The sequence below is a fragment of the Prionailurus bengalensis genome, chromosome B4 (assembly GCF_016509475.1).
Source record: "Prionailurus bengalensis isolate Pbe53 chromosome B4, Fcat_Pben_1.1_paternal_pri, whole genome shotgun sequence".
NCBI classification, from domain to species: Eukaryota; Metazoa; Chordata; class Mammalia; order Carnivora; family Felidae; genus Prionailurus; species Prionailurus bengalensis.
Window position 1 is genome coordinate 138,038,255 of NC_057358.1, and position 24,304 is coordinate 138,062,558.

Below are 24,304 nucleotides of genomic sequence, written 5' to 3' on the forward strand. Positions count from 1 at the left end.
ATTATTATTATTATTATTATTTTTACTTGCTCATACTACTAGTCTGTCCTGTTAATGTAGCTCTTTTAATCTTCTTATAATTTATTTCTTCCCCTGTTCCATCCTTTCTCTTTCCTGTACTTTTTGGATTGGTGTACACTTTTTTTTTTTTCTGGAGGCGTGTTACTTTCGTTCTCCTTTCTGAAAATATCTCTAAAAATATTCTTTGTTCATTAATTTAATGTTCATTGAGAAATTGCCACGTGGTAGGTCCTCTCCTGGGGACATTATGGCAGTAAACACAACGGATAAGTAGACCAGGATATAGAGAGTGTTAAGTGCTATGGAGAAAAGTTCCTTAGAATCAGGAATTTGGGTGGTGTATTACAACTTTAAAAACTGGTGAGATCACTTCGTCAGTGATCAGTTGAACAGTTGAAGGAAACTAACCATGCCAGCATCTGCTTGGAAGGGTGTGGAAAGCGTCCCACGCAAAAGGAATTGCATGTATGAAGTCCCGGGGCAGGAGTGTAACTCCTCTGGTGGAGGACAACAAGGAGGCCGGTGTGGCTGAAGCTCTGTGCGGGAGGAAGAGACTAGAAGTGTCGGGGCGGGCAGGAGGAGGGACACAGGCTATTTAGGGACTTCTCCAATGGAAGAATTTGAGCTTTTATCTTGAGTGAGATGGAAATCCTTCAGTGGGTTTTAAGCAAAGTGAAATGTTGACATGTATATTTTTTACATGTTCAATTTTGAGAGAGAGAGAGAGAGAGAGAGCGGGAGGGAGAGAGAGAATCCCAAGCTGATAGTGCAGAGCCCGACACAGTGCTCGAACTCACGAGCCGTGAGATCATGACCTGAGCGGAAATCAAGAGTTGGACGCTTAACTGACTGAGCCACCCAGGTTCTCCTTGGCCTATTTTTAGAAGATCCGGAATGTAGGGAGGCAAGAGAAGAAGCCAAGAAACCAGTTAGGACATTACAACTTTCCAGGCAATACATTTGAATATTATGGGGAATGTTTTCTGGAAGAATCAGGGTAGTTACTTTTGTTTTACGATTGAGGATAGAAAACTAAGGGGCGAAATCTTGATGCATGATGAAACATTTCACCATCCCCTGCTCCTCAGGGAAATATTGGGTGATTTTGCCTTGCTCATCCAAGGACTGCTAAACATTTTGAATTTTCTTTGGCACCGTTAGGCGATCTAATGCCTGGCACATAATTGGCTTACAGAAGTATTTCTGGAATGAATACGTAGGCAGTTGAATGGGTAAGACTGAGTTACGTTATCACGTAACTTGCAGATGCAAGAGGCGTTTCTCTGGTGGTGGTTATCGTCTTTAAGTTTTCTGTAGCAAAGATCATCAAAAGTGCCACATTAGAAACACAGTCCTACTTTTCAAGTCAAAATGTCAGGCACATGTATCTACAGATTTTATGTGGTCCCATAGCAATTCGTACAGTCCTCCGTCATAGTTACCAAGGCTCTTTTGTCTGGAGTCCCTTCAGGGTTGGGATCATTTCACCTAGCACAGGGCTTGGAGACAATGTTTAATGTATGCACAGTATGATAAAGGGTAGCGGAAAGAAAATAATGTGCATTACCAACACCAGCCACAGAATATTGTGATTCTTGAAAAATATGTTCATTTCCCTTCGGAAAAAGCAACTCTGGGGCACGCGAGTGGCTCAGTGGGTTGAGCATCGGACTTTTGATCTCGGCTCAGGTCATGATCCCAGGGTTGTGGGTTAGAGCCCCACATTGGGCTCTGCACTGAGTGTGGAGCCAGCTTGGGATTCTCTCTCTCTCTCTCTCTCTCTCTCTCTCTCTCTCTCTCTCTCCCTCTACCCCTCTCCCTCACTCTCATGTGTGCTTTCTCTCTCTCAAGAAAAAAAAGTCCTATTTAGGAAAAAACAATTCTCAAGTTACTGCTACAGAATTTAGCTACGTGACTTCTAATTATGTTTTAAGCCCTCCGTGAGCTGGATCCATGTATTCTCAACGTACCTAAAGTGCTTGGTAAATGATCTGGTATCACCAGTAAATGATCACTAAGTACTGGGAACTGGGCTTCAGGGGCTGAGATCCACTTGCCAGTGGGTCCATGTAGGGGCACGGATAAAGCCATTTCAACAGCTGGATGAGGTCTTCAACCTTCTCCTCACAGGGAGCTTCAGAACTTCTGTCCCTCCTGTGCACCCCCTCCCACGGGTCCCCCCTGCCCGCATCTCCCCCCCCCCGGGTGCACCTGTTCCTGTACCCCCTCCCGGCCAGGCCCCCCACGCCCGCATCTGCCCCTCCGGGTGCAACAGTCCCTGTACCCCCATCCGGCCAGGACCTCCCACGCCCGCATCTCCCCCCTCTTCCCGGGTGCACCTGTCCCTGTACCCCCATCCGGCCAGGGCCTCCCACGCCCGCATCTCCTCCCCCCTTCCCGGGTGCACCTGTCCCTGTCCCCCCTCCTGGCCAGGCGCCCACCCCCCCCTGCATCTCCCCCTCCGAGCCTGGGTCCTCGGCTCCACGCCTCAGACCCGACGCCCTCCCGGCGCCCCTCCCCCCCGAACTTCCGCCCGCGCCCCCTCCCCTCAGGCGGGACTTCCGCCCGCGCCCCCTCCCCGCGCCGCGTCGTCCCCGTCGCCGCCCGAGGGGAGCCTGGGAGCGCGTCGTCGCGCTCTCCCGCGGGGCCCGGGCTGCGGCGGCGCGGAGGCGGCGGCGGCGTCCGGCGGCTGCGGGGCGCGCTCCTCCCCGGCCTGCGCTCGCCCCGCGCCTCCTGCTCCTCCTCCTGCTCCTCGTCAGCGCCCGGCTCCGCGAGCTGCGAGCGGCAAGATGGCGGCGCCCAGGCCGCCGCCCGCCCGGCTGTCCGGCGTCATGGTGCCCGCGCCCATCCAGGACCTGGAGGCCCTCCGCGCGCTGACGGCGCTCTTCAAAGAGCAGCGGAACCGGTAACGGCCGGGCGGCGCGGGCGGCGCGGGCGGGCGGGGAGCGGGCGCCCCTCCCCCGGGAGGCGGGCGGCGGAGGCCTCGGCCGTGGGCCCGAGGGGCCCCGGGGGGCTGACACCTGCCCCCCACCCGCCGGCACGGGCGTGGAGCCGCGCGCGCGCGCGAAGGGGACCGCCCCACGCGAGCCCCGTGCCACCCGCCCCTGGGCTTGCTGGGCCCTGGCCCGGAGCGCCGGCGCGGCCCGCTGGCGGGGGGGGGGGGGGGTTGGTGGCAGGCGGGCGGCCGCGAGAGCGCGGTGGGGACAGTCCCCGTGGGGGGGGGGGTGGGGCGGGGGGGGTGGGCAGCGCGGTGTGCGGGGCGGTTGCGCCCTGGTCCCGAGCGAACCGGCCGTTTGGGTCGTGACTGCCGGGGGGGGGGGGGGGCAAGGTGGCCGGGTGGGAAGGGCCCGCGAGTCTGGCGCGCCTGGATTCGGTTCCTGGCCTTGCGAGTTGTGCGTTTCTGGGCGATTTCTCCGAGCCTTAGGTTTTCCTTGTCTAGAAGTGCGAATGCAGTAGGTACCCTCGTTGCTGGATTGTGCAGAGGGATGAATGGCATAAATAAAGCGCGTGAAAATGCAAAACGCATGACGTTGTAAGTCAGTGCTTGATTTTGTTCTGGTCTTCTCTGGGCCTCGGTGCCGGTGTTGCCCAGCACGTCCCTGGTGGGATTGCTGTAAGGGTGGTATGAGGTAATGCGTATTAAATCCGCAATTCGTGCCTGACACGTAGTACTAAATGCGTGTTAGCTGGTATTCTCATCCTTTAACCCATGTATCGATGGCCCTCCATGGGCCAGGTATTGTGCTGGGTGGTGAAGGTGAAAAATGAAGTCCTTTCGTGAGAAGTCCTGTTCTGGGGAGCCAGCAGAGGATTTTACAATGGGGGGGGGGTGCGTACAAAGAGTAGAGGGAACGTAGAACGAAGGGACAGCCAGATGTGGGCTGGTCCAGAGGGTGGGTCCCCAGAGGCCCTCTAGTCTTTGAATGGGACACCTGGGTCTGGGCACGGCTCCCTTAAATCACATTAGAAGCACTGAGCTGTGGCAGGAGTGGTAAAAGCTGAGGGCACTGTTCTGGGGGCTTCTTGGGACGCAGGTTACTCGATACGGTACTCCTAGGAGATATGTTGACTAATGCTTCAGTGCACCCATACCATGGTGGACCTTTCCTGTAGTCAGTTATCAGCCATCAGCCGTGTACTGAGTACCTACTCGGAAACAGGTTCTTTGTTAGGTGCGGAGGGTATAAAGGTGAATCTGACACGATCCCTTTTGTCGAGCATTGGCCGTGTGAACAAATTGCAGTGGGGTTGTTGACGAGCAGGCGGTCGCACGGAAGGGGTCTGTGGATCCGTTGGATGGATTGGTGGGCCGGGAAAGGCTTTGGATTACTTTGGGTGCAGAGGGACCGTATATGGTAGCATAGGTAAGGTGTCTGGTACAGAGGAGACATTCAAACATCAGATCCCTTTTGGGGCGGCTGCGTGGCCCAGTCGGTTGGGCGTCCAACTTCGGCTCAGGTCACGATCTCGCGGTGCGTGAGTTCGAGCCCCGCATCGGGCTCTGTGCTGACAGCTCGGAGCCTGGAGCCTGCTTCGGGTTCTGTGTCTCCCTGCTCTCTCTGTCCCTCCCCCACTCACCCTCTGTCTCTCTCTCTCAAAAATAAATAAACCTTAAAAAACTAAAAAAAAAAAAAAAAAAAAAAATCAGATCCCTTTTTGTAACCTGTAGGATGAAATCCAAGGCCCTGGGCCAGTTTACAAGGCCCTCTGCACTGTTGTGAGGGGAGTTGATGGGGAGCTATTAACGGTTCTTTTAAGGGAATGGCAAGCTAAGATCTGGGCATTAGACCGAACTCTCTGCTGTATGGGGAATAAATCAGAGAGGGTGAGGCTAGAGGCAAGGGACTTTTAAGAAGCTGATGTGGAACCCGAGTCAAAGAACAGCTAATCTGAATTAGGACCTTGTTTATGGGGATGGATGGGATGAGTGCTGAAAAATACCTACAAGGTTGAACGGACAGGTCTCGGGGTCCAACTGGATTGTTGGGGGAGAACGAGCAGAGGAAGAAGCTTCCCACATTTGGCGCCAGCTTTCCTGGGTCCGTGGTCCTGTTCCAGGCAGAGTCTGGCGAGCAGGTCTTGGGAGGGGGAGGCCGAAATGCGTGGTGGTGCAGAGAGCCCTCCTTGAGGGTTTGTAGGGACAGACTCTTGGTTCTGCTTCTGTCGCTGCTGCTTCCGTGTGTCTTTGAGCAAGTTACTGGTCGCTCCTCCGATGCCGACGGCCCGGAGGGAGGATGGGACATAAAGTGAAGCAAATGGAGGCCTCCGAGCAGCCAGTGGGAAGCACCAGGCAAAACAAACACGGACGGAGGAGAGTGAGAATGTAATTGATGGAACACAAGGTGGAGATCTGAGCTGGTGTAGCGTATTTTGTGGTACTTCCCGTTCGTTTGTTGCCATGACACTAGCCTCTGTGGTGGTGGCTGGAGTAAGAGAAGTATCCTATCGCGGAAGAAGAAAACCTTGGGAACCAGGTAGACCCAGACAAGGATCATGGCTTATCTCCCTGGACTTCTCATCTGGAAAGTGGGGATCAAGCCTCTCACTTTGCAGGATTACCGTGAGGGTCTGTAATATTATCTGCACAGCACGGTGTTTTATGTCGTTTATTTTATAGCTGCTGTTCAAAAGCGATGGGGCTGTAAGTGACCGAGAACCCGATTGTGCTTAATGTCTTCATTTGAGAAAGCAGTTGCAGCTCTTTCAAAAAGGTTATAATTTATTCTGATTTTGGGGTTTCCAGGGAGAGGGATCCCAGGATCTCATTACAACTTCTGGCAACCCCCAAGTGAACAGAAGTCCTCCTATCACATCGCAGTGGTTTTGGATGTGCTCACAAATTCTTTTCAACTCTGTCCTGCCGGAGGAGGAGGTGAATTCCTCTCTCCTTGCGTGTGGGCTGAGTTTAGGGACGTGCTGTTGTTGTAATAGATTATGGCAGACTTGAAGGCGTGCGACTTGCGATTAGGTCCTAAAAGGCAGCGCAGCTGCCTTTGCACTCTCTCTTGAATCACTGACAGAGTCACCTGCCATGTCGTGAGGACACTCAAGCATCTATGCGGAGAGATCTGCGTGGTGAAGAATGTGATGAACTGTGTTGGAAGCGGACGCTTGGTCCACGGGAAGCCTTCAGGCACCTGCACAACCTCGTGAGACCCTAAGCCAGAGCCACCCCACTCGCACACTTGCAGATTCCTGACCCTCAGACCTGCGCAAGACCACAAGTGTTACTGTTTTAAACTGTTCAATTTGGGGGTACTTTGTTAGATAGCAATAGATGGTTAATATACCAATCTAAATTCTTCATGCTCTGGATTCTGTAACCCACTTCTTGAATAGTATCTTAATCACAAAAGTCCATAAAAAAATGCGTAGGGTCATAAATACCAGTGTTAAGATACTCAGCTATTTCTTTGTGGAAGGTAATTCCTTTTCTTATGTGTTAAAGTTGTTTTATATCTTTTGTTTAATGTATGTATTTGCATTTTTAACATCTATTGTGATTTTTCTTGCTGTGCTGGGAGTCTTTGTAAGTCATACTAAATCCTTTCTGAAACAAAGCAAGATAAAAATACATTAAAAATGCTATTTTGGGGTTTTTGCTGGAGGTTTTCCAACCCTTTAGTTACCTTCATGGTGTATCTCTACATCATCTCTCTTTATGATGTAGCCAGACCTCCCTGTTAACATGTGCAGTCGTGAAATTTGTTGTCCTGCCCTATACCTACACCACTGTCCAGTAAGTAGCCATTAGCTATGTGTGGCTGTTTAATTAGAAATAAGTAAAATGAATAATTTTGTTCCTGCACCGGCTGCATTTTAAGTACTCAGTAGCCACTTGTGACAAGTGGCTGCCTCATTGGACACCGTAGCTGTGGAATATTTCCATCATTGTAGAAAGTTCTGTTGGAGATGGTTGCTCTGTATGCTTTTCTACAGAGAAGATTATGTCCTGGTTTTTGAGTATTCCTGAAGTAATGTTACATTTGGGTCCTATTTTCTATAAAATTTTCGCCTTAGACTCCTACCTCATTGTGCTTCCATTTGATAAGCTTCTTGACGGAAGTGAGCATGTCACAGTCACTTACCCCTAGCAAGGAACACGAAATCTGGTAGTTACAGGCGCTTGACAGATGTTTTTTGCTTCTTCCCCATTCTTTTCCTTCTAGGACTCCACTTACACGTAGGTTAGACCTTTCCCTGTATTTTATATGTATCAGAGGCTCCTTTCTGTGTTGTCCATTCTCAGAGCTTCTATTTGAACATTTTCTGTTAATCTACCTTCTAGCTTTCTGATCCTCTCTTCTGCTATGTCTAGTCTGCTGTTATCTGCTGTGTTTTTAGTTTCAGATACTATGTTTTTGAGTGATTGTATTGCAGAATTTCTCTTTGAGTTTTTTAAGAGATTCATTTTGTTGCTTACTTTCTTGAACGTATTAATTATAGTTATTTGAAAGATAACTTGCCTGATAAGCCCCCCCCCCCTTTTTTTGTCCTGATAACTTCCTTTTGTCAGTTTCTTGTGTTCAGTAATTTGGTCCCATTTTATTGAGTGCTAAATGCTTTTGAAAAATTGAGGCCGTTTCCAGATATGTTCCCTTTGAAGAATATTTGAGAACTCAAAACCAAAATCAGTTTAAAAACGATTTCTTTTAATAATGATGGTGGGATAACTTGATATCTGATTGGAATAAAATGAACTTCGGCTCACACATTGCACCATCCACCAAAAAATATTCCAACGTGAGTTAGACCTCCGCATAAAAGTTCAAACTATAAAGTGCTGAGAAGAAAACATGGGAGAATATTTTTGTGAGCTGGAGTGTAGGCAGACATTTCTCATCCAGCGCACAGAGGATACTAACCATGCAAGGAAAAATTGACTCTATCAAAATTAAAAGCTACTTCTCAAAAGACACCATTAAGAAAATGAAAAGGCAAGCCATAAACCGAGAGAAAAGACTTGCAATACATATGTCTGACAGAGGACTTGTTTCGGAAATTATGAAGTGCTCCTACAACCCGGGAGTAACAAGACAGCCCAATTAACAAATTGGGTGAAAAAGTTCTGTGCTTCGTCAGAGAAGATACATCAACGGCCAGCAAGCCTGATGAAGTACTCAGTGTCAGTAGTCGTTAGGGAAATGCAAACTGAAATGAGATCCTGCTTTATATTCTTTTTTTTTTTCTTTTTTTTTTTTTTTTTAAATTTTTTTTTTTTCAACATTTATTTATTTTTGGGACAGAGAGAGACAGAGCATGAACGGGGGAGGGGCAGAGAGAGAGGGAGACACAGAATCGGAAACAGGCTCCGAGCCATCAGCCCAGAGCCTGACGCGGGGCTCGAACTCACGGACCGCGAGATCGTGACCTGGCTGAAGTCGGACGCTTAACCGACTGCGCCACCCAGGTGCCCCAAATCCTGCTTTATATTCTTTAGGATGGCAGTGACAGGCGGCGGAGAAAGGGAAGTGCTGGGGAGCACGGGGAGAAATTGGAGCACTTGGGTGGTGTCAGTGGGACTGCCAAATGGTAGCACTGCCGTGGCAGAGTTTGGTGGCTCCTCGACGAGCTAATGCGACTCCGCGGTCCCGCTCAGAGGCACGTGTCACAGAACTGAAAGCTGGGGCGCCAACAGATACTTGTGAGCCAGCGTTCGGGGTAGCACGACTCAAAATAGCTGAGAGGTGGAGACAGCCCGAGGGTCCATCGGCAGAAGAATGGATAAACAAAATGTGGTCCGTCCGTCCGTCGCAATGGTATTTAGCCGTAAAAGGGAACAAAGTGCTGATACGTGGTACCACGTGGATGAACCTTGAAAACATGCTAAGTGCAGGAAGCCAGACATAAAAGGACAACTATTGTACGATGCCGCTTACATGAAGTACTTAGAATTAGGCAAATTGGAGGCAGAAAGCACATTAGAGGTTACCAGCAGGGGGTGGGGTGGGGGGGGAGTTACTGCTTAATGGTTCTAGAGTTTCTATTTGGGGTGTTCAAAAGTTTGGAATTAGATAGTGGTGGTGGTTGTGCAACACTGAATATAATTCAGACCAGTGAATTTTATATTTAAAAATTCTCAAAACGGCAACATTTATGTTAGATACTCAGTGGTTTCCCCCTTATCCGTAGGGGACACGTCCCAAGACCATTGGTGGATTCCCGAAACTGTAGATACTCCTGAATTCTGTATATACTATGTTTTTTTCCTATTCGTACTACAATCTATGATAATATTTAACATAGATTAGGCATAGTAAGAAATTAATGGCAAAAACTAACAGCAAAATAGAACAGTAGTAGCACACTGTAATAAAAGTTCTGTGAACGTGGTGTCTCTCTCTCTCAGGCGATCTTGCTGTGCTGTATTCACCCTACTTGTGATGATGTGAGATGATACAACGCCTGCATGATGACGTGAAGGGAGGTGTATGACGTAGGCATTGTGACGCGGCGCTAGGCTGCTGTTGACCTGCTGATGGTGTATCAGAAAGCAGGCTCCTGCCTCTGGACTGAGGTTGACTGCCGTCGCTGGAACTGTTGAAAGTGAACTTGTGGATAAGGCGCTGGGGGGGAGGGGGTGCTGCATATTTTACTGCAATGAAAAAATTAACAATGTAATATACAAAAATCCATCAAATTGTATGCTATGTTAATTATATCTCAATAAAGCTTTTATAAACAAAACCATAATGAGATACGTCTGCATACCCATTAGAATGGCTAAAATTAAGGGGCGCCTGGGTGGCGCAGTCGGTTAAGCGTCCGACTTCAGCCAGGTCACCATCTCGCGGTCCGTGAGTTCGAGCCCCGCGTCAGGCTCTGGGCTGATGGCTCAGAGCCTGGAGCTTGTTTCCGATTCTGTGTCTCCCTCTCTCTCTGCCCCTCCCCCGTTCATGCTCTGTCTCTCTCTGTCCCAAAAATAAATAAATGTTGGGAAAAAAAAATTTAGAATGGCTAAAATTAAAATGACCGCCAGCACCAAATTTCGGCAAGGATGTGGAGCATCTGGAACTCTCACGACTTGCTGCAGGGAGTGTAAACAGTACACCTGCTTTGGGAAACATTTTGGCAGTTTTTTGTAAAGTTTAACCCATGAGTCCAGGAATTTACCTAAGAGATCCAAGAACGTACGTCTACGAAAGACTTGTAAAAAAAAATCCTTACGGAAGCTTTATTGACGATAGCCAAACTCTAGAGACATGTCAGGTGTCCACCAGCGGGAGAATGGCTAAAACTATGTGGTATTTTGAATGAAAAGACCACCGATACACACAACACTATGGGTGGATCTCCGTGGCATACCGAGTGAGAGAAGCCAGGCACAAAGTATGTCCTGTGTAATTTTATTTTTGTGAAGTTCTACAGTTGGCAAGGCTAATCAGTGGTGGCACGGATCTGAACAGCGTTTGTCAAAAGAGGTTGGGGATTGACTAGAAAGGAACGTGAGGAGCAAAGGAACTCTCTGGAGCAAAGGAAATGTGCTGTCTTTAGGTGGGGGTATGATTGGGTGCCCGGGGGCACGCATTTGTCACAACTCATTAAAATAACGTAGAATTGTAAGTTACTACAGTTCTCCTCACCCTCCCGCAAAAGAAAATGGGTATAATAATTATGCTTCCCCTGTAGGGGGGATGTAGGTGTTAGAGTGTTCTGTATGTGGAGTTCGGAACGGTGCCTGGTACATGGCTGGTGCCCAGCAAACACCGTTATTATCATTGCAGGCTCTGGTCAGAGTCAAGAGTGAAAAATGAAAAGAACTGTGTGGTAGCTCCTGAGAATTTTGTGTAATTCACAATCGTGCTTGGGAAGGCTTTAAATTCATTGCAGTTCTGCAGTCAGGTTCCAGTTTCAATAGGCTTTTGGAACTGCCTCTGAAACTTGGGAATACGAAGTAGGTGTAAGGACAAGAAACACAGTGGAAGAAAGATGGTTTTTCAGATCCAAGATGTGGGCAGTGATTTCATGCCAACATTTTAATTCCTTGGTAGAAAGTTACGTTAGCAATAGTAAATAATTTTAAGAAGCTATAAGAACATCCAAAACAAAAAGTAAATAGTTGCCAATAACAGCGTTGTGACTTAGGCAGAAGGATCTCGATGTCTTTGCGTGGCGTGACAGCCGTAGGAACCAACGTTTAGAACAACCATACTCGTGTGCTCTTTGGAGAAGGAAATTGAAGCTTTTTATTAGTTTTCATCCGTGTGTTTTTGTTGGTTTGCTTGTTTTTAAGCTCTTGACAAATCAAAACCACAAATACATAATAATGTGAATGCCTTCATGGAAGGTGGTGTAACAGATGATCTAATAAGTACCCATGTAATTGACTTGCAGAATCAACAAATGTTAAAATTTTGTCGTGTTCTCGCCAAGTCCAGAACATGACTGATACTGTTAATATCCTCTGGGTGAGAACACATTACCCACAAATTAGCAGCTGAAAGCCACAGACGTTTATTATTTCACAGGGTTTGTGAGGGGCGGCAGTTGCTCGGCTGGGTGGACCTGGCTCAGTCTTTCGTGAGGTGGCAGTCAGGCCGTCCACCCGGTCAGCCAGCCGCCGAAGGCCCGACTGGGGCTGGAGCCCTGATCTGAAGCTCACGCAAGGCTTTGCGCCCGACACTTCGGGTCCTTGCCACGTGGACTCTTCCCTAGGGCTGCGCACGCCCTGGCGGCTGGCTTGTTCCACGCGGGATCCAAGAGAGTGTGCTCGAGGTGGACGCCGGAGCGTCTTTATGATCTAGGAAATGACCAGCCTTTCTGTCGCGTGTTGTAATGGCCCCGGGAGGACAGCGTGAACACCACGAGGCGGGGATCGTGCTGGGGGGCGGGTCTTTGTTTCAGCTTCCAGTCCCGTTCTTCCCTCTTTACTCCATGGACATTATACCATATGCTCTCGTTTGCATTTCGTACTTCTGTTTGAGTTGTTTCTGAGTTCATGAGTGCCGCCAGCTGTCACGCGTGGAGAGCTGGGCCATTAGCGTCCGCTGTTTTGAAGTGTGCCGTCACAAGAGTACAGAACTTATCTCCCTCTTTTCTTACTGGTGGACATTTGGATTGCCTTGGACTTTCGGCAGTTCACACTGTACTCTTCCATCTTCAGACGCAGGGGAGGCCTGTCCTAGCGCGGAGTTTCACGTGTTGGCTCTCTCACTGCCACTCGTTGCCACGTAATGCAGGGGCATCGCGTTTTGGTTCCCATCAGGCGGGCTTTTTGCTGATCCTCGAACCTGTTTCACTCCTTGGTCTTAGACCTGATCACGGCTGAGTGTTTCCATTCGGGCCTTGGGTATGGAGATACGTGTCTTGTTTTAAAGTCGGCCGTGTGTTTATATATTTTAAAAATAATTGTGATTACATTGCTTGGAATGGAGGAGAGAGGCTTCTGGCGTGAGCTCCTTCACAGCACTTTCTTTCCATTAGCCTCTGTATGTCTTTCTCCCTGCTGGACTGCGACCTTGTTGAGGGACTGTCTTCTTGTCCAGCATTTTCTTACACAGCCTCCTGGTCCATTTCGAGGGCTTGGCAGTGAGGAGCCAGTGGCTGAGACGAGAAGGTCACTTCCTGGCACTGAGAGCCGGTCAGTAATGATTGTTCTGGCTACGGAAAAGCTTTTAATTTGGTTTACTGACCTTTCACTTATTTGGTCACTTCACACACGCTGGTGTTTAGCACCGCAGCTGTAGGTACCGCGTAAGCCGTGTGTTCGACACCCGCCGTGGGAATAGCTCAGTTGCTGTGACACCGAGTTTATAAGCGCGAGTGCCGTGTGCCTTTCACTTGCGCCACGCACGCGGCTCATTTTCCTTCAAGGTTAGTTACCGTTTCACCTCCTGATGAAAGCCTGTCTTCATCTTCGGGGAGCCTCCTGCCCTCTGTTCCCTTTGGCACTCTGCTTCCCTCTTTGAAAAATCGTCATGCGGCGTTTCGATCACTCAGTCACCTGCCAGTCCCACTAGGGTGAGAGCAGCCCGAGGGCGGGCTTCTTGTTTACCTCTGTGTTCTCAGAACCTGCTTTAAGGCCAAGCACATAATGAGCACCTGATGGTATTCTTATTACTTCCTCGAATAGTTCATTTGCTTGAGTCATAAGATACAGAGAGAGACCACAGAGGAAAGACTCCTGTAAGGAAGGTATAGGAAAAATACCAAATGTGACAGGTGACTATGATTTCAAGAGGTAAAAAAGGTCTTGGTATTCCCAGTTGCTTGTATAAACACGTTGACTAACTTTCGCAAAGAAAGGGAATAGAATGAGCACTTCAGAGGTCACCACACTGCAGAACTCCAAATAAACCTATCCGCCTGTGTATACACGTACTCACATAGGTTTTCCCCAAACATGACTGAGCCTCCGGCCGGCAGGGATCTTGGGCCGCACCAAAAACAAAAACAAAAAATGAAACAAAACGAAAAACCCAAAAAAACCCACACGAGTCCTCAGCTTAGCGAAGGTTGCCATATGGCATCTTGACTCAACCATGATTCAGATCAGCTTTGTTGAGAGAGAACATCAATTAAGTTCCACTATAAAAAGCACTTTTCAGAGTATGATGACAGCTTCCTTTATTTTTACCTAGGCCATGAGCTGGAATACCACATGGAACTATTTGGTAAGGTGTTCTGACTCAGCTTCAAAATACAGATGTGGTCAGTGTGAGCCACCCCTCACATTCAATTATCTTAAATGGACAAAACAGACAGGAAGAAGTTCGAGCCAGCGAGTCAAAGTAAATAAGCTCGGAGCTGTGACCACCAGTGCCCTCAGGCAGGATTTCTCAGCTGCTGCTTCTTCTAGTCTTTTGTAGTGGTCCCTGGACTGTGGGCAAGGAAGCTTACTCGGAGGGACGGGAACCCTGGGCCCGACCACGCTGAGTCAACCTGTCTGACGGCCGCAGGCCTGGACAAGTCTCGTTGGGCTAAGAAGACCGCTCGGAAGCAAGCGGCGCTCTCGTAGCCCTTGAGCAGTTCATGGCGTGGGGCGTAGTCAAGTGCCTGGTGTTAACGGGCACCGTGAAGTGTCAGGGGCTCTCGTCCTCCCTGAGAACGTTGTGCAGCTTTATCAAAAGTCATTAAAGAAGACAGATGGTAAGGTAGACCGTTACGTGATGGAAACCCTCCATGGCGCAGAGACATCAGTTCTCTCCGTGGTGACTTGTGGTTTCGGAGCCACTGAAAATAAAATCTCGGCCGGGAGTTTGGTAGACATTCACAAGCTGATTTTCTAATTTATACAGTAAACTAGGTTTTCTCTTATTCCCTGCTTCCCTGAAGGCTTTGTCATGACTCCTTTTCCGACCCCTCAGCCCTGAAAACCCTTCCCATACACCCTTAGCAAATTCTCTGTGTGCTCATTTCCTTGAACATTCATCTTCTTGATCTAAGTGAAATAAGGCTCACCTCTGAGGAACGCCTTTCCAGAAGGTCTTCCAGATGGGAGGCTGTTTTCTCTCTATCCCGTGCCGCTGGGCTTGAAGGTGTGGTGGGCATTCACCTTGATCGTCGTTGCTGCTTCCAGACCTTTCCCCTGTGACCCCTCCGGCTTTCCATCTCACACCGTCGGCGTAGGCTGCCCATGGGTCACTTCTGCCGTTAGGAGAGTTCTGTGGGTCATGTCAGCTCGTTCCTTGCAGACTTCGCTCTGGCTCACTGTTAACTCTGTGCTGCTTGTCCCGTCTTAGGTCTTGGTTATTTCAGTATCCGCGTAGGTCGTCGTTGCGTTACTCCGCCCTTCTCGTTCCTTGACTGCCTCTCCTTTGCTGAGCTTGACCCGCACGCCATCCAACCAGCGCTCCCCTAGGCCTTTCATTGATGGTAGCTGCTTTCCCGTCACGATCTCAATTCCGGGAGGTCTGCTCTGGCTCTCTCTAGGTCACCTACCCCAACAGTCTTCAGCCCCACCAGGACCTACAGTCTCTTGATCTGCTACTTCTCATGCCTCATGCTTTCCCGGGACAGCTTCAGCTCTGGTTAAAGCCCACCTGCCCTGTCCTTGGTGTCTGCACCCAACGAGGCTGGAGAAGAACTTCCAGCCATGCTCGCTGGTCTCACATCACGGTGGTGATTACTACACGACCCTGCTCATGGGGCTGTCTTTAAACTGATCACTGGCCCAACTGAGCGCTGCCTGGCGGTGCTCCTGTGTTTCCCTCGGCCATAGTCTCCTGCCCCCGCCCAACCTTGCGCGCCTTTCGCGGTCCTTGTTTCCGTTGCCTCTCCCTCGTCCTCACTCCTGGTTTCCTGTTTCACTGAGACAGATGGAGCCACCAGAAGATAATTCCCAGGGGCTCCTATCACCCGCTCTCCCACCTGCCTGTGTCCGTGCCCATAACCTGCCCTGCCTTCTGTGGCTGTGGATGAGCCTCCTGCCCTGATGCGACCCCCCTCAGGTCTGCACTAAACATCACTCCCTTTTGCATCCACTGCTGCAGTAATCCACCCCCCCCCCCTTAAATAATCAGTTTTATCCTTTCTGTTGGATTATTTTCATCAGTTTATATATCTGTATAAGTTTTTCCCATTCATAGGAAACTCTGTCTCTTTGAGCCATGATCCCAGTTTTCTGCTGCTGTTTATAACTCCGGAGAGTGTTTTATATTCACCTACTGCAATGTCTTTCTCTTGAACCCATTCTAATCCACTGCTAAGTCCAGTGTTCTTCCTCTTAAATTCTTAGCTCACTTGACCTGTCAGCTGCCTCTGACCCTTTCTTCACTCAGCTTCTGTGTCCCCGCCCTCCTCTGAATCGCCGCCTCCTCGGTCCCAGGGCTCAGTCCTCAGACCTCTTCCCTCCTCTACCTGTAGTCCCGAGTGACTTTGCTCGGTCTTGTGCTTTAATAACTCTCCATCTGCTGGTGGCTGTCACGTTTGTCTCTGGCCGAACTTGCCTTCTGAACGTCACTCTTGTGCATTTGTCTGCCTCCGGCACGTTTCATTGTTTGGGGTGGGTACCTCCCGCTTCACGGATCCCTGCCTGGACTGCGTCCCTCCCCTCCAGGTGCCTTCCCGGCCATCTCCATTTCAGTAAGCAGCAAATACATCTTTCCTGATGGTGCTCAGGCCAAAGTTCTGCAGTGCTCCTGGAATCGCCTTTCTCAGATAGCCCTCTGACAGTTTTTACCGTCAGACCTCATTGGCCGTTTCTTCAGAATGTATCCAGAATCTGCTCTCTGCTTACTGTGCCTGCTGCTGCCACGGTCGTTTCCAAGAGTAGTGTCCTGCCTGGTCTCCTGGTGTCTTCTCGTCCTCCCCTGTGGTCAGTTCGTTATAGAGCAGCCAGAGGGGTCCCTCAAAATGAAGGGCACTCGGAACCCTCTGTGGCTTCACATCAGGATAAGAGCCCAAGTCCTTCTGGCCTGTGCAGTTTGGTTCCACGTTGCCTCGGACTCACGTGACCTTTCCACTCCCTCGTTGGGCTTCTTCTCCGCGAGCCCTCCAGATATGCCTTTCCCTTCCCCCGCGCTCTTCTCCCAGGAAGGTGCCCAGGGCTTCCTTACCTTCCTGAGTTCTGTGCTCAGACATCACTGTTTTGGGTAAGGTTTTTCATAAGGTTCTTAATGAGGCCTCATATACAAAATCTTTCTTTGCCTGAGAGTGTAAGACGTCCTCCGTATGCTTTCTTCCAGAGCTTTATAGGTTTGGTTAACATACATTCCTAGATGCATCTGCAGTTACCTTCTTTGTGTGGTTATAGGGGAGGGTCCAGCTCTGGTTTCTCACGTGGATCGTTGTCACTGCAGCCCCCTTCCACAATGGCCCGGCCCCCGCAGGCCTGGTGGCAGTGCTGTCATTGCATGCACAGTGCCGTTGCGGGACACTGTAGCCAGTGGTTTATTTTTCCACGTCTGTGCCCGTTTCGCCTTTTCTTGGCCTCTGTGACTTGGCATCATGCTTTTGAGATTTGATTCTGACGAGAGATGAATTTTGACTGTAGTGAGAACAGTGGAAAGGGGGAAGCTTGCGATTTTGGGGGTTTTGGGGGAGGACTGATGTGTTCGGATTCTTTAAAGCAGGGTTGCTAAACTGTGATCCGGGGGCCAAGGCTGGTCTGCCATCATTCATGTGTCTGTACCCTTTTTTTTTAATGGCCTGTGAGTTAAGAATGGTTTTTACCTTTTTTTTTTTTTTTTAGAGAGAGAGAGGGTGTGTGAACAGAAGAGAGGGGCAGAAGGAGAGAGAGAGAGGATCTTAAGCAGGCTCCACACTTAATGTGGAAGGGCTTGATCCCACAACCCTGGGATCACGACTTGAGCCAAAATCAAGAGTTGGACACTTAACCGACTGAGCCACCCAGACGACTCTGGTTTTTACATTTTTTAAAGGTTGGGAAAAATAAATTTTGTGGCACATGAAAATCACATGAACTTTAAATTGCAGTGTCGGTAAGTAGAACTTTATTAGCACCCAGCCACGGCCGTTCGTGTGGGTGTTGTCTGTGGCTGGTTTTACTCCCGCAGCAGAGTTGCAAAGCTGTGACGAGAGATCGTCAGGCCCTCCGGTCCTGAAGTATTTACTCTCTGGCCCTTTGCAGAAAAATGGATTGGTCTGGGCTGTCAGGGCCAGCTTGAGGGTTCTGGATGTCACAGAAGAGGGAAAAGGTGTAAAAAGCATTCTGAGGTCTGCAAAGATGAATTTCAGAATTTTGCCCCCAAGCTGTTTCTGGCAGGACGTGCAGACGTTTTTATTTTCTGTTTTTGTTCAGTCCAGCCTGGTGAAGTCAGTGAGCACCGTTTGTGGTTTTAAAGAAGCACCAGTGATTCTTACCTTAATCTCAGAACCTGTGCGCATTCGAATGGTTTTTCCCAGCGACGGCGCTTATGCGGTTCTAACCTACCATGCTGGTTTGTCATTGAATGTGAGATACGAGAATGCAGGGAAGTCTCAGCAGGGCAGTGCGGCGATGAGCGGTGGTTTTCCTTTTCTGTAGGAGGTGCCACCTGATGCCCTAACTAAAATGTGTGTGCACACGGTGTGATAGACCTATCTAGTCTCTGACACTCGATCATGGGTGGGTTTATCTAATTTTACTCAGACAGGACTTGCCAAGATTTAACCTACAGATCTGTTCAAACTTGAAGGAGATGAAATTCTACCTTTTGTATAATTCAAAGGCTTTTTTTTTCTTTTTTTGTTCTGTAATGTAACATTTCATTTGTACCTTGTCTTCAGGGTATGCATTCCTATCTAACAGGAATGTCTAACGGTTGAATTTTAATTGTCCTCCTAAGTACTTTCTGCCTTCTGTGAATAAGGCAGCTAAGCTTTGTAAAGTCTGTAAATATTTTGTGTTAGTTTGGTTAAAGCAGAAATGACAGCAATTATTATTAATAGTAACATTTGTAATATGGGAACGATCGACTGATGTTGGCCATTTCACTGTCGTTAATCATTTCACATACTTAGCTGCATTCTCTTGATAGCGAACTTAGAATTTGAAGGCAGAGGACATTAGGGCCGCTTTGGATCTCAATACCAAATAGCTTTCTTTAAAGGCCGTAGAGAAGTGAAGAAGTATAGAAGACTGTTAGATGCTTTCATAGGTCTTTCTCTTAGTGAGTAAAAGCTCTTTATGTCTACATCTGATGAAAGTTGTTAATACGTTGTACACAAAGATGGTGAATAAAGTCTATATTTATTATATGGCTCTAGAAGAGTTTTTTCCTCCTACCCTTTACCTCGGGAGCCAGACATCTAACAAATAGTCTCTGCTCTCAAAACTTAATGTTTATTTTTGAGAGACAGAGAGTGTGCGTGTGAGCCGGGGGGAGGGGGCACAGAGAGAGGGAGACACAGAATGTGAATCAGGCTCCAGGCTCTGAGCTGTCAGCACAGAGCCCGACGTGGGGCTTGAACCCATGAACCCATGAACCATGAGACCATGACCTGAGCCAAAGTTGGATGCTTAACTGACTGAGCCAACCAGGTGCCCCTAAAGAAATTTAAAGTACAGTTAATTGGGTTACATTCCCGCTTTTAAGTTCACCCATTGTATCATGTAGTGGAGAAGAAATTAGATGTTTGTTAAATGTTACTCGTGAGATATCTACATCTTACTTAAGACGTGATATGTTTTCAAGTTTCTGGATATATGGATTTCTTTTTTTTTTTTTTGATTTTTTTTTCAACGTTTATTTATTTTTGGGACAGAGAGAGACAGAGCATGAACGGGGGAGGGTCAGAGAGAGAGGGAGACACAGAATTGGAAACAGGCTCCAGGCTCTGAGCCATCAGCCCAGAGCCTGACGCGGGGCTCGAACTCCCGGACCGCGAGATCGTGACCTGGCTGAAGTCGGACGCTTAACCGACTGCGCCACCCAGGCGCCCCTGGATTTCTTAATGGGAATGGAAGAGTCGATGCCTCTGTACCCTTTTTCCAGTTGCTGCCGCCGGATGCGCTAATGTCATTGCTCATCCCGGGGCTGGTGTCTGGTCAGGCCGCGTTCTCAGTACAAGTCTGCGAGGCGGTTAGGCGCCACCGAACGTGCAAGTAGTCTTTCTGTTATACACTTGAATTGAATAAATGCCATTAGTGAAAGCCAGTTCTGGGCCCTGGGGATGCAGAAAAAAATAGGATAGGCTCTGTTTTCTGGGATTTATGGGCTAGCCGGGGAGCTAGACTGGATAAGTGCATATAATCTACGGTGGATAAGTGTTATTCCAGTGTTACGGACAGAGTGCGTTCCAGTGGGACATAGAGATGGGAGCTGCTCCGCCCTGAGTAGCGGAGGAGTTTCCCCAGGGCTGAGAGTTTTCAAAAGGCCTCGATAAGGAGATGCGAGATTTTCCAGGCAGAGAATTGGGGGTGGTTGTGTGCAGAGTGCATTCTGGGAGGGCATACGTTTGAACAGACAAAGAGGGCTGCCCAGTGCTTGGTGTTTTCAGGAATCCATGGGTGGGCAGCCTGGGGGAGAACAAATGACCGTGATCGCAAGCCCGAATTATTTTCTCTTTACCGCAAATGTGAATTGTTGTATGCTGAGTAAACGCTGCCATGATTATTCTCTAGTAGCTGTTAATAGTTATTTTGATTTCAGGAATATGATGATTGGCCCCAGCTCAAACATTTTTCTTTTGATTAGAAGAGTAATAAAGGAGAAAGTCATGGTGCATGTATGACAGATTATCACGTAGCATTGGGAATTAGTCATAGGATAGTTCATGAACTTGCTAATTGTTCTATGGTGGGAATATCAGTTCTCCAGTTTTCCTAAGAACAATGCTTTTTTTTCTGTTTTGCTTTTTTAGTCTGCCATAGTCTGAGTCCAAAGCTTTTGATGTGCTCGATATAAATATTGAGTAAAACAGATGTCAGGATTTCAAAGGGTGGCATCAGGGGAGACGGTTCGCAGCAGGAAGGTGTTGCCCGTGTGAGGGTAGCTTGCAAAGGACCGTCAGAGGGAGGTTTCTTCATCACAAGTGTGAATACACGTTTCTCAGCTCTCTTAGTAGGAAAAAGAGGTATTACTGTTGATCATTCAAGTTATAGCTGTTTATTTGACTGTAATATTAAATCATAAATGCCATCGAAGCTTTGTGCAGTGGGGGCAGATAATTAGATGTAATCTTTGTTCTGGAAATCCTGATCACTGTTGGCATCCTTCGAAACGTTTTGAACTCTTGCGTGTTTTCTTAGCACGTTTGCGTCTGCACCGTGTTTAGTGCTCCTTAAAGATGTCGTGAGAGTGTCTGTGAACTTTTTTATGGCAAATCGTCACTGAAAATGGCTCACGCGCATAATTGTTTCTTACGGTCATTGAGGCAGGATAAGTACTGTACCCTTGGACTTGCACGTCGTTTATTCGGTCACTCACTCAGTCACCGGTAAACAGTGTGATTTATGTTATCTGTCCATGCGGTAAAAACCCGCCAGTGGAAGCACAGGACTCAGGGAGGGAAGTGTCTCCTCTGGGAGGGGGGCAGACGTGTGGAGGGACCCCGCCAGCACCGGCGCCCTGACCGTGGTGGTTCCGTGTCCGCGGTTCTGCCTCCGCGCGCGCTCCCCTGATAATCTGATAATCTGGCGCGGAGCGAGGAAGAAAGGAGGGTGCTGGGACCCTACAACAGGGCCAAAGGCGAACATTCTCATGGTCAGAAAGAATCTGCGAGAATGTCTCAGATCGCCCAGCACAGCAGTTTTTCTTCTAACATGAGAACAGATTGCTGCTTCTTTAGGAGACTCACGGAATGAGGAAGTTGGCTTGCATTTCGGTGCCACGTTGCACCACAAATGCTTATCTCCGTAGCTCTGTAACGGTAGCCCCTGCAGGCCCTGCTTCCCGAGTGAGAGGCATGTGGGAACGGAGGAGCCCCCAGGGAACGGCCACCGGCTCATTTTCTCCCCTGGGCGCGCACTCGGGGCGGGTGGACGGTGCCCTCGCCCCCCGCCCTCTCCTCCCACCTCTCTCTTTATCTCTCTTTCTCTCTCCGCGTTTCTCCCTGTTCGTCTCCCGCCCTCCCTCCTCCTCCTCCTCCTTTTTCTCTCTGCTTCTCATCTGCAGTGGAATATTCCAGCTCAGACCATGTGCTGTTGCTGGCTTCTCCGTATCTAGGGAGTGGATAACGCGTTGGCCTCCCCGGCAGCTTCACGAAGACTGTTTCTCATAATTGTACTTTAGTACTTATTGGGTGACAGCAGACGTGGTTATATTCTCTTTCTAGAACATAAAATGTAGATATTCTGTTTTGATTAAGGACAGATCTGTAGGCGTAGACCATCCCCCGTCACCGGTCTTTGGGCTGTGGGGGTACTCGAGTCCGACTCCTATTGGAAATGTGGCTCTGCCCGTTATTAGCCAAGTTATATGAGCAAGTTACTTCAACTCCCCTCTTCTTCAGTTGGGTTTTTACTAAATAATATACGAAGAAGTTGGTAAGAATGGTACCTGGCTCAGCACTCCGTAGATGTAGCTCTTTTATTTTGTGTTGCAAGCCAAGGAGCTGGGACAGACAGGCCGAGCCCGGCTCCCCACAGATAGAAGTATAAACCGTATTCTGGATACGACATGTGGAAATTCGACTTTTTTTTTTCCCTCTGGTTTGTAACAGTTCTATCCTTTTTCAGAGAAACGGCACCCAGGACTATCTTCCAAAGAGTCCTGGACATCTTGAAGAAATCTTCTCATGCTGTTGAGCTGGCCTGTAGAGACCCCTCCCAAGTGGAACATCTCACTTCCAGTCTGCAGCTGATAACAGAATGCTTCCGGTGTCTCCGAAACGCCTGCATAGAGTGTTCCGTGAACCAGAATTCCATCAGGTAGTACTCTTTGTGTATGTGCACGCTTGTTCCGTCGTGCGGGTTTATCGGCGAGAAACAGCGTTGGTGTCACAGTGCTAACCAGCGTTACCACGAGGCTCTGTTTTTACGTCTCCAGGGGAGAGGTGCTCTGCAGGCTTTGCCATTAGCGGCTTTTGGATGAGCACATAGATGGCACGACATAGGATAGAATGTTTTTAACCTTGGGGCTTATTTCAGTTTGTTACTTATACAGTAAAACCTTCGATCGCGAGTAACTCGTGTGAGGGTTCCGCAAGACCAGCAAACCTTTCCGATACGTTTTTAATTGATAAATGAGCGATGTCTTGCAATATGAATAGTACGTGATGCCAGATGTCACGTGATCACAACTGAGCCAGTGTTTCTTCTCTCTCTTGCTCACGGAGGGACTGTGGGTGATCATCTCCCGTGCTCAGATGCTCAGTCTCAGGCCGTGGTGTTTGGCAGAAATCAGTGATTTTTCAGGACGTTGGAAGGTGCCCACCGCTGACACTAGTGGTTTTTTGTTTTTGTTTTTGTTTTTGTTTTGTTTTTTTTTTTTGGTCACTTCAAAGCACCTGTGGACAGTCCTTTGCTTTTCCAGACAAGAGTGAGCTTAGAAACGCTTTGCTTCCTTCTAGCTCAGGCTGCCTGCAGTTATAGACCCTTTCCCCTGGTGCCTTATTGCCAGTTACATTAAATACGGTACATGACAAGAGTTTATCAATACTGCACTGTAGCCTACATCGCTGCGAGCATCTGCAGTGGCCCCCAGGCAGAAGATTCCATTGAGCCAATGACAGCAGTGACTCCATTAGTGGTAGTGAAAGTCGTCCTACGCAGTAACCCTCCTCTCCCTGGTCTCCCTCACACCAGCCACGAAGGTTTTCCAAGGTCAGTGCAGGTTAATTTGTTTTTCTTTATGTTTTTAATGTTTTTTAAATTATTTTGTATTACGTTACAGTATTGTAATCATTTTTATAGGAATATTTTTGGGTCGTGAAGTGAATCATCTGAGTTTCCGTTATTTCTCACGGGGAAATTAGCTTTGGTATACAATTGCTTTGGATTACAAGCATGTTTCCAGAACGAATTATACTCGCAAACCAAGGTTTTACTCTATTTCTAATGTGTTATGAGGTATTTGGTTATAGTTATGTAGCACAGTGATTTTAACCTAATTTTGATTCTCTGATCCTAGATTCTGCCTTTCTAAAGGCATATGCCGTTCTGGACCTCACTTTTCTTAGTTGGAAACGTTTTACTTAGTTTTAGTCTCTTTAATTCATTACCCTTGTGTTTGCTTTGAACAAGGAGCATGTCTTGTACGTTTCTGAGATCACCTGTCTTAAGATTTCCTTAAGATTGCGCAAGGTTGGAAACTCTTTCCACCCATTTTATAAGGTGCACGTTTAAAAAAATTTTTTTTTAATGTATGTTTATTTTTGACAGAGAGAGAGAGAGAGAGAGAGACAGCATGAGCGGGGGAGGGACAGAGAGAGGGAGACACAGAATCCGAAGCAGGCTCTAGGCTCTGAGCTGTCAGCGGGGCTCAAACTCATGGACTGAGATCATGACCTGAGCTGAAGTTGGATGCTTAACCGACTGAGCCACCCAGGCACCCCATTTCTTAATTTTTTTAATGCTTATTTATTTTGAGAGAGAGAGACAGAGCATGAGCAGAGGAGGGACAGAGAGAGAGGGAGACAGGATCCAAAGCAGGCTCCAGGCTCTGAGCTGTCAACACAGAGCCCGACGCGGGGCTTGAACTCACAAACTGTGAGGTCACGACCTGAGCCGAAGTCAGACGCCCAACCGACTGAGCCCCTCAGGTGCCCCTAAGGTGCACATTTTTTAAAGTAGTTAAGAAGATGAGCAAGAGAATTGCCAGGCACTGTTCTTATTCTTTGCCTGCTACTTATTCTCTCTTCCCAGAACTGAGCACCTTTCCTCTGATTTAATGGAATCTGCTTTTTATTACACGTTTTTTCTTGAGATGAAGTCAGAAGCCACAAAGAGCATGCTCAGCTT

The 24,304-nt window shown here is 48.4% G+C and overlaps 1 protein-coding gene across 1 annotated transcript in view; it reads left to right on the plus strand.

The window, feature by feature from the left end:
* Nucleotides 1-2,595: 2,595 nt before the first annotated feature.
* ATXN10 (ataxin 10) overlaps nt 2,596-24,304 on the plus strand; it is a 167,064-nt gene continuing 145,355 nt past the window's right edge. The window contains 2 exon segments of the mRNA XM_043562909.1: nt 2,596-2,926; nt 22,082-22,273. Of these exon segments, the coding sequence (XP_043418844.1) occupies nt 2,811-2,926; nt 22,082-22,273 (308 nt within the window). The 5' untranslated portion in view covers nt 2,596-2,810.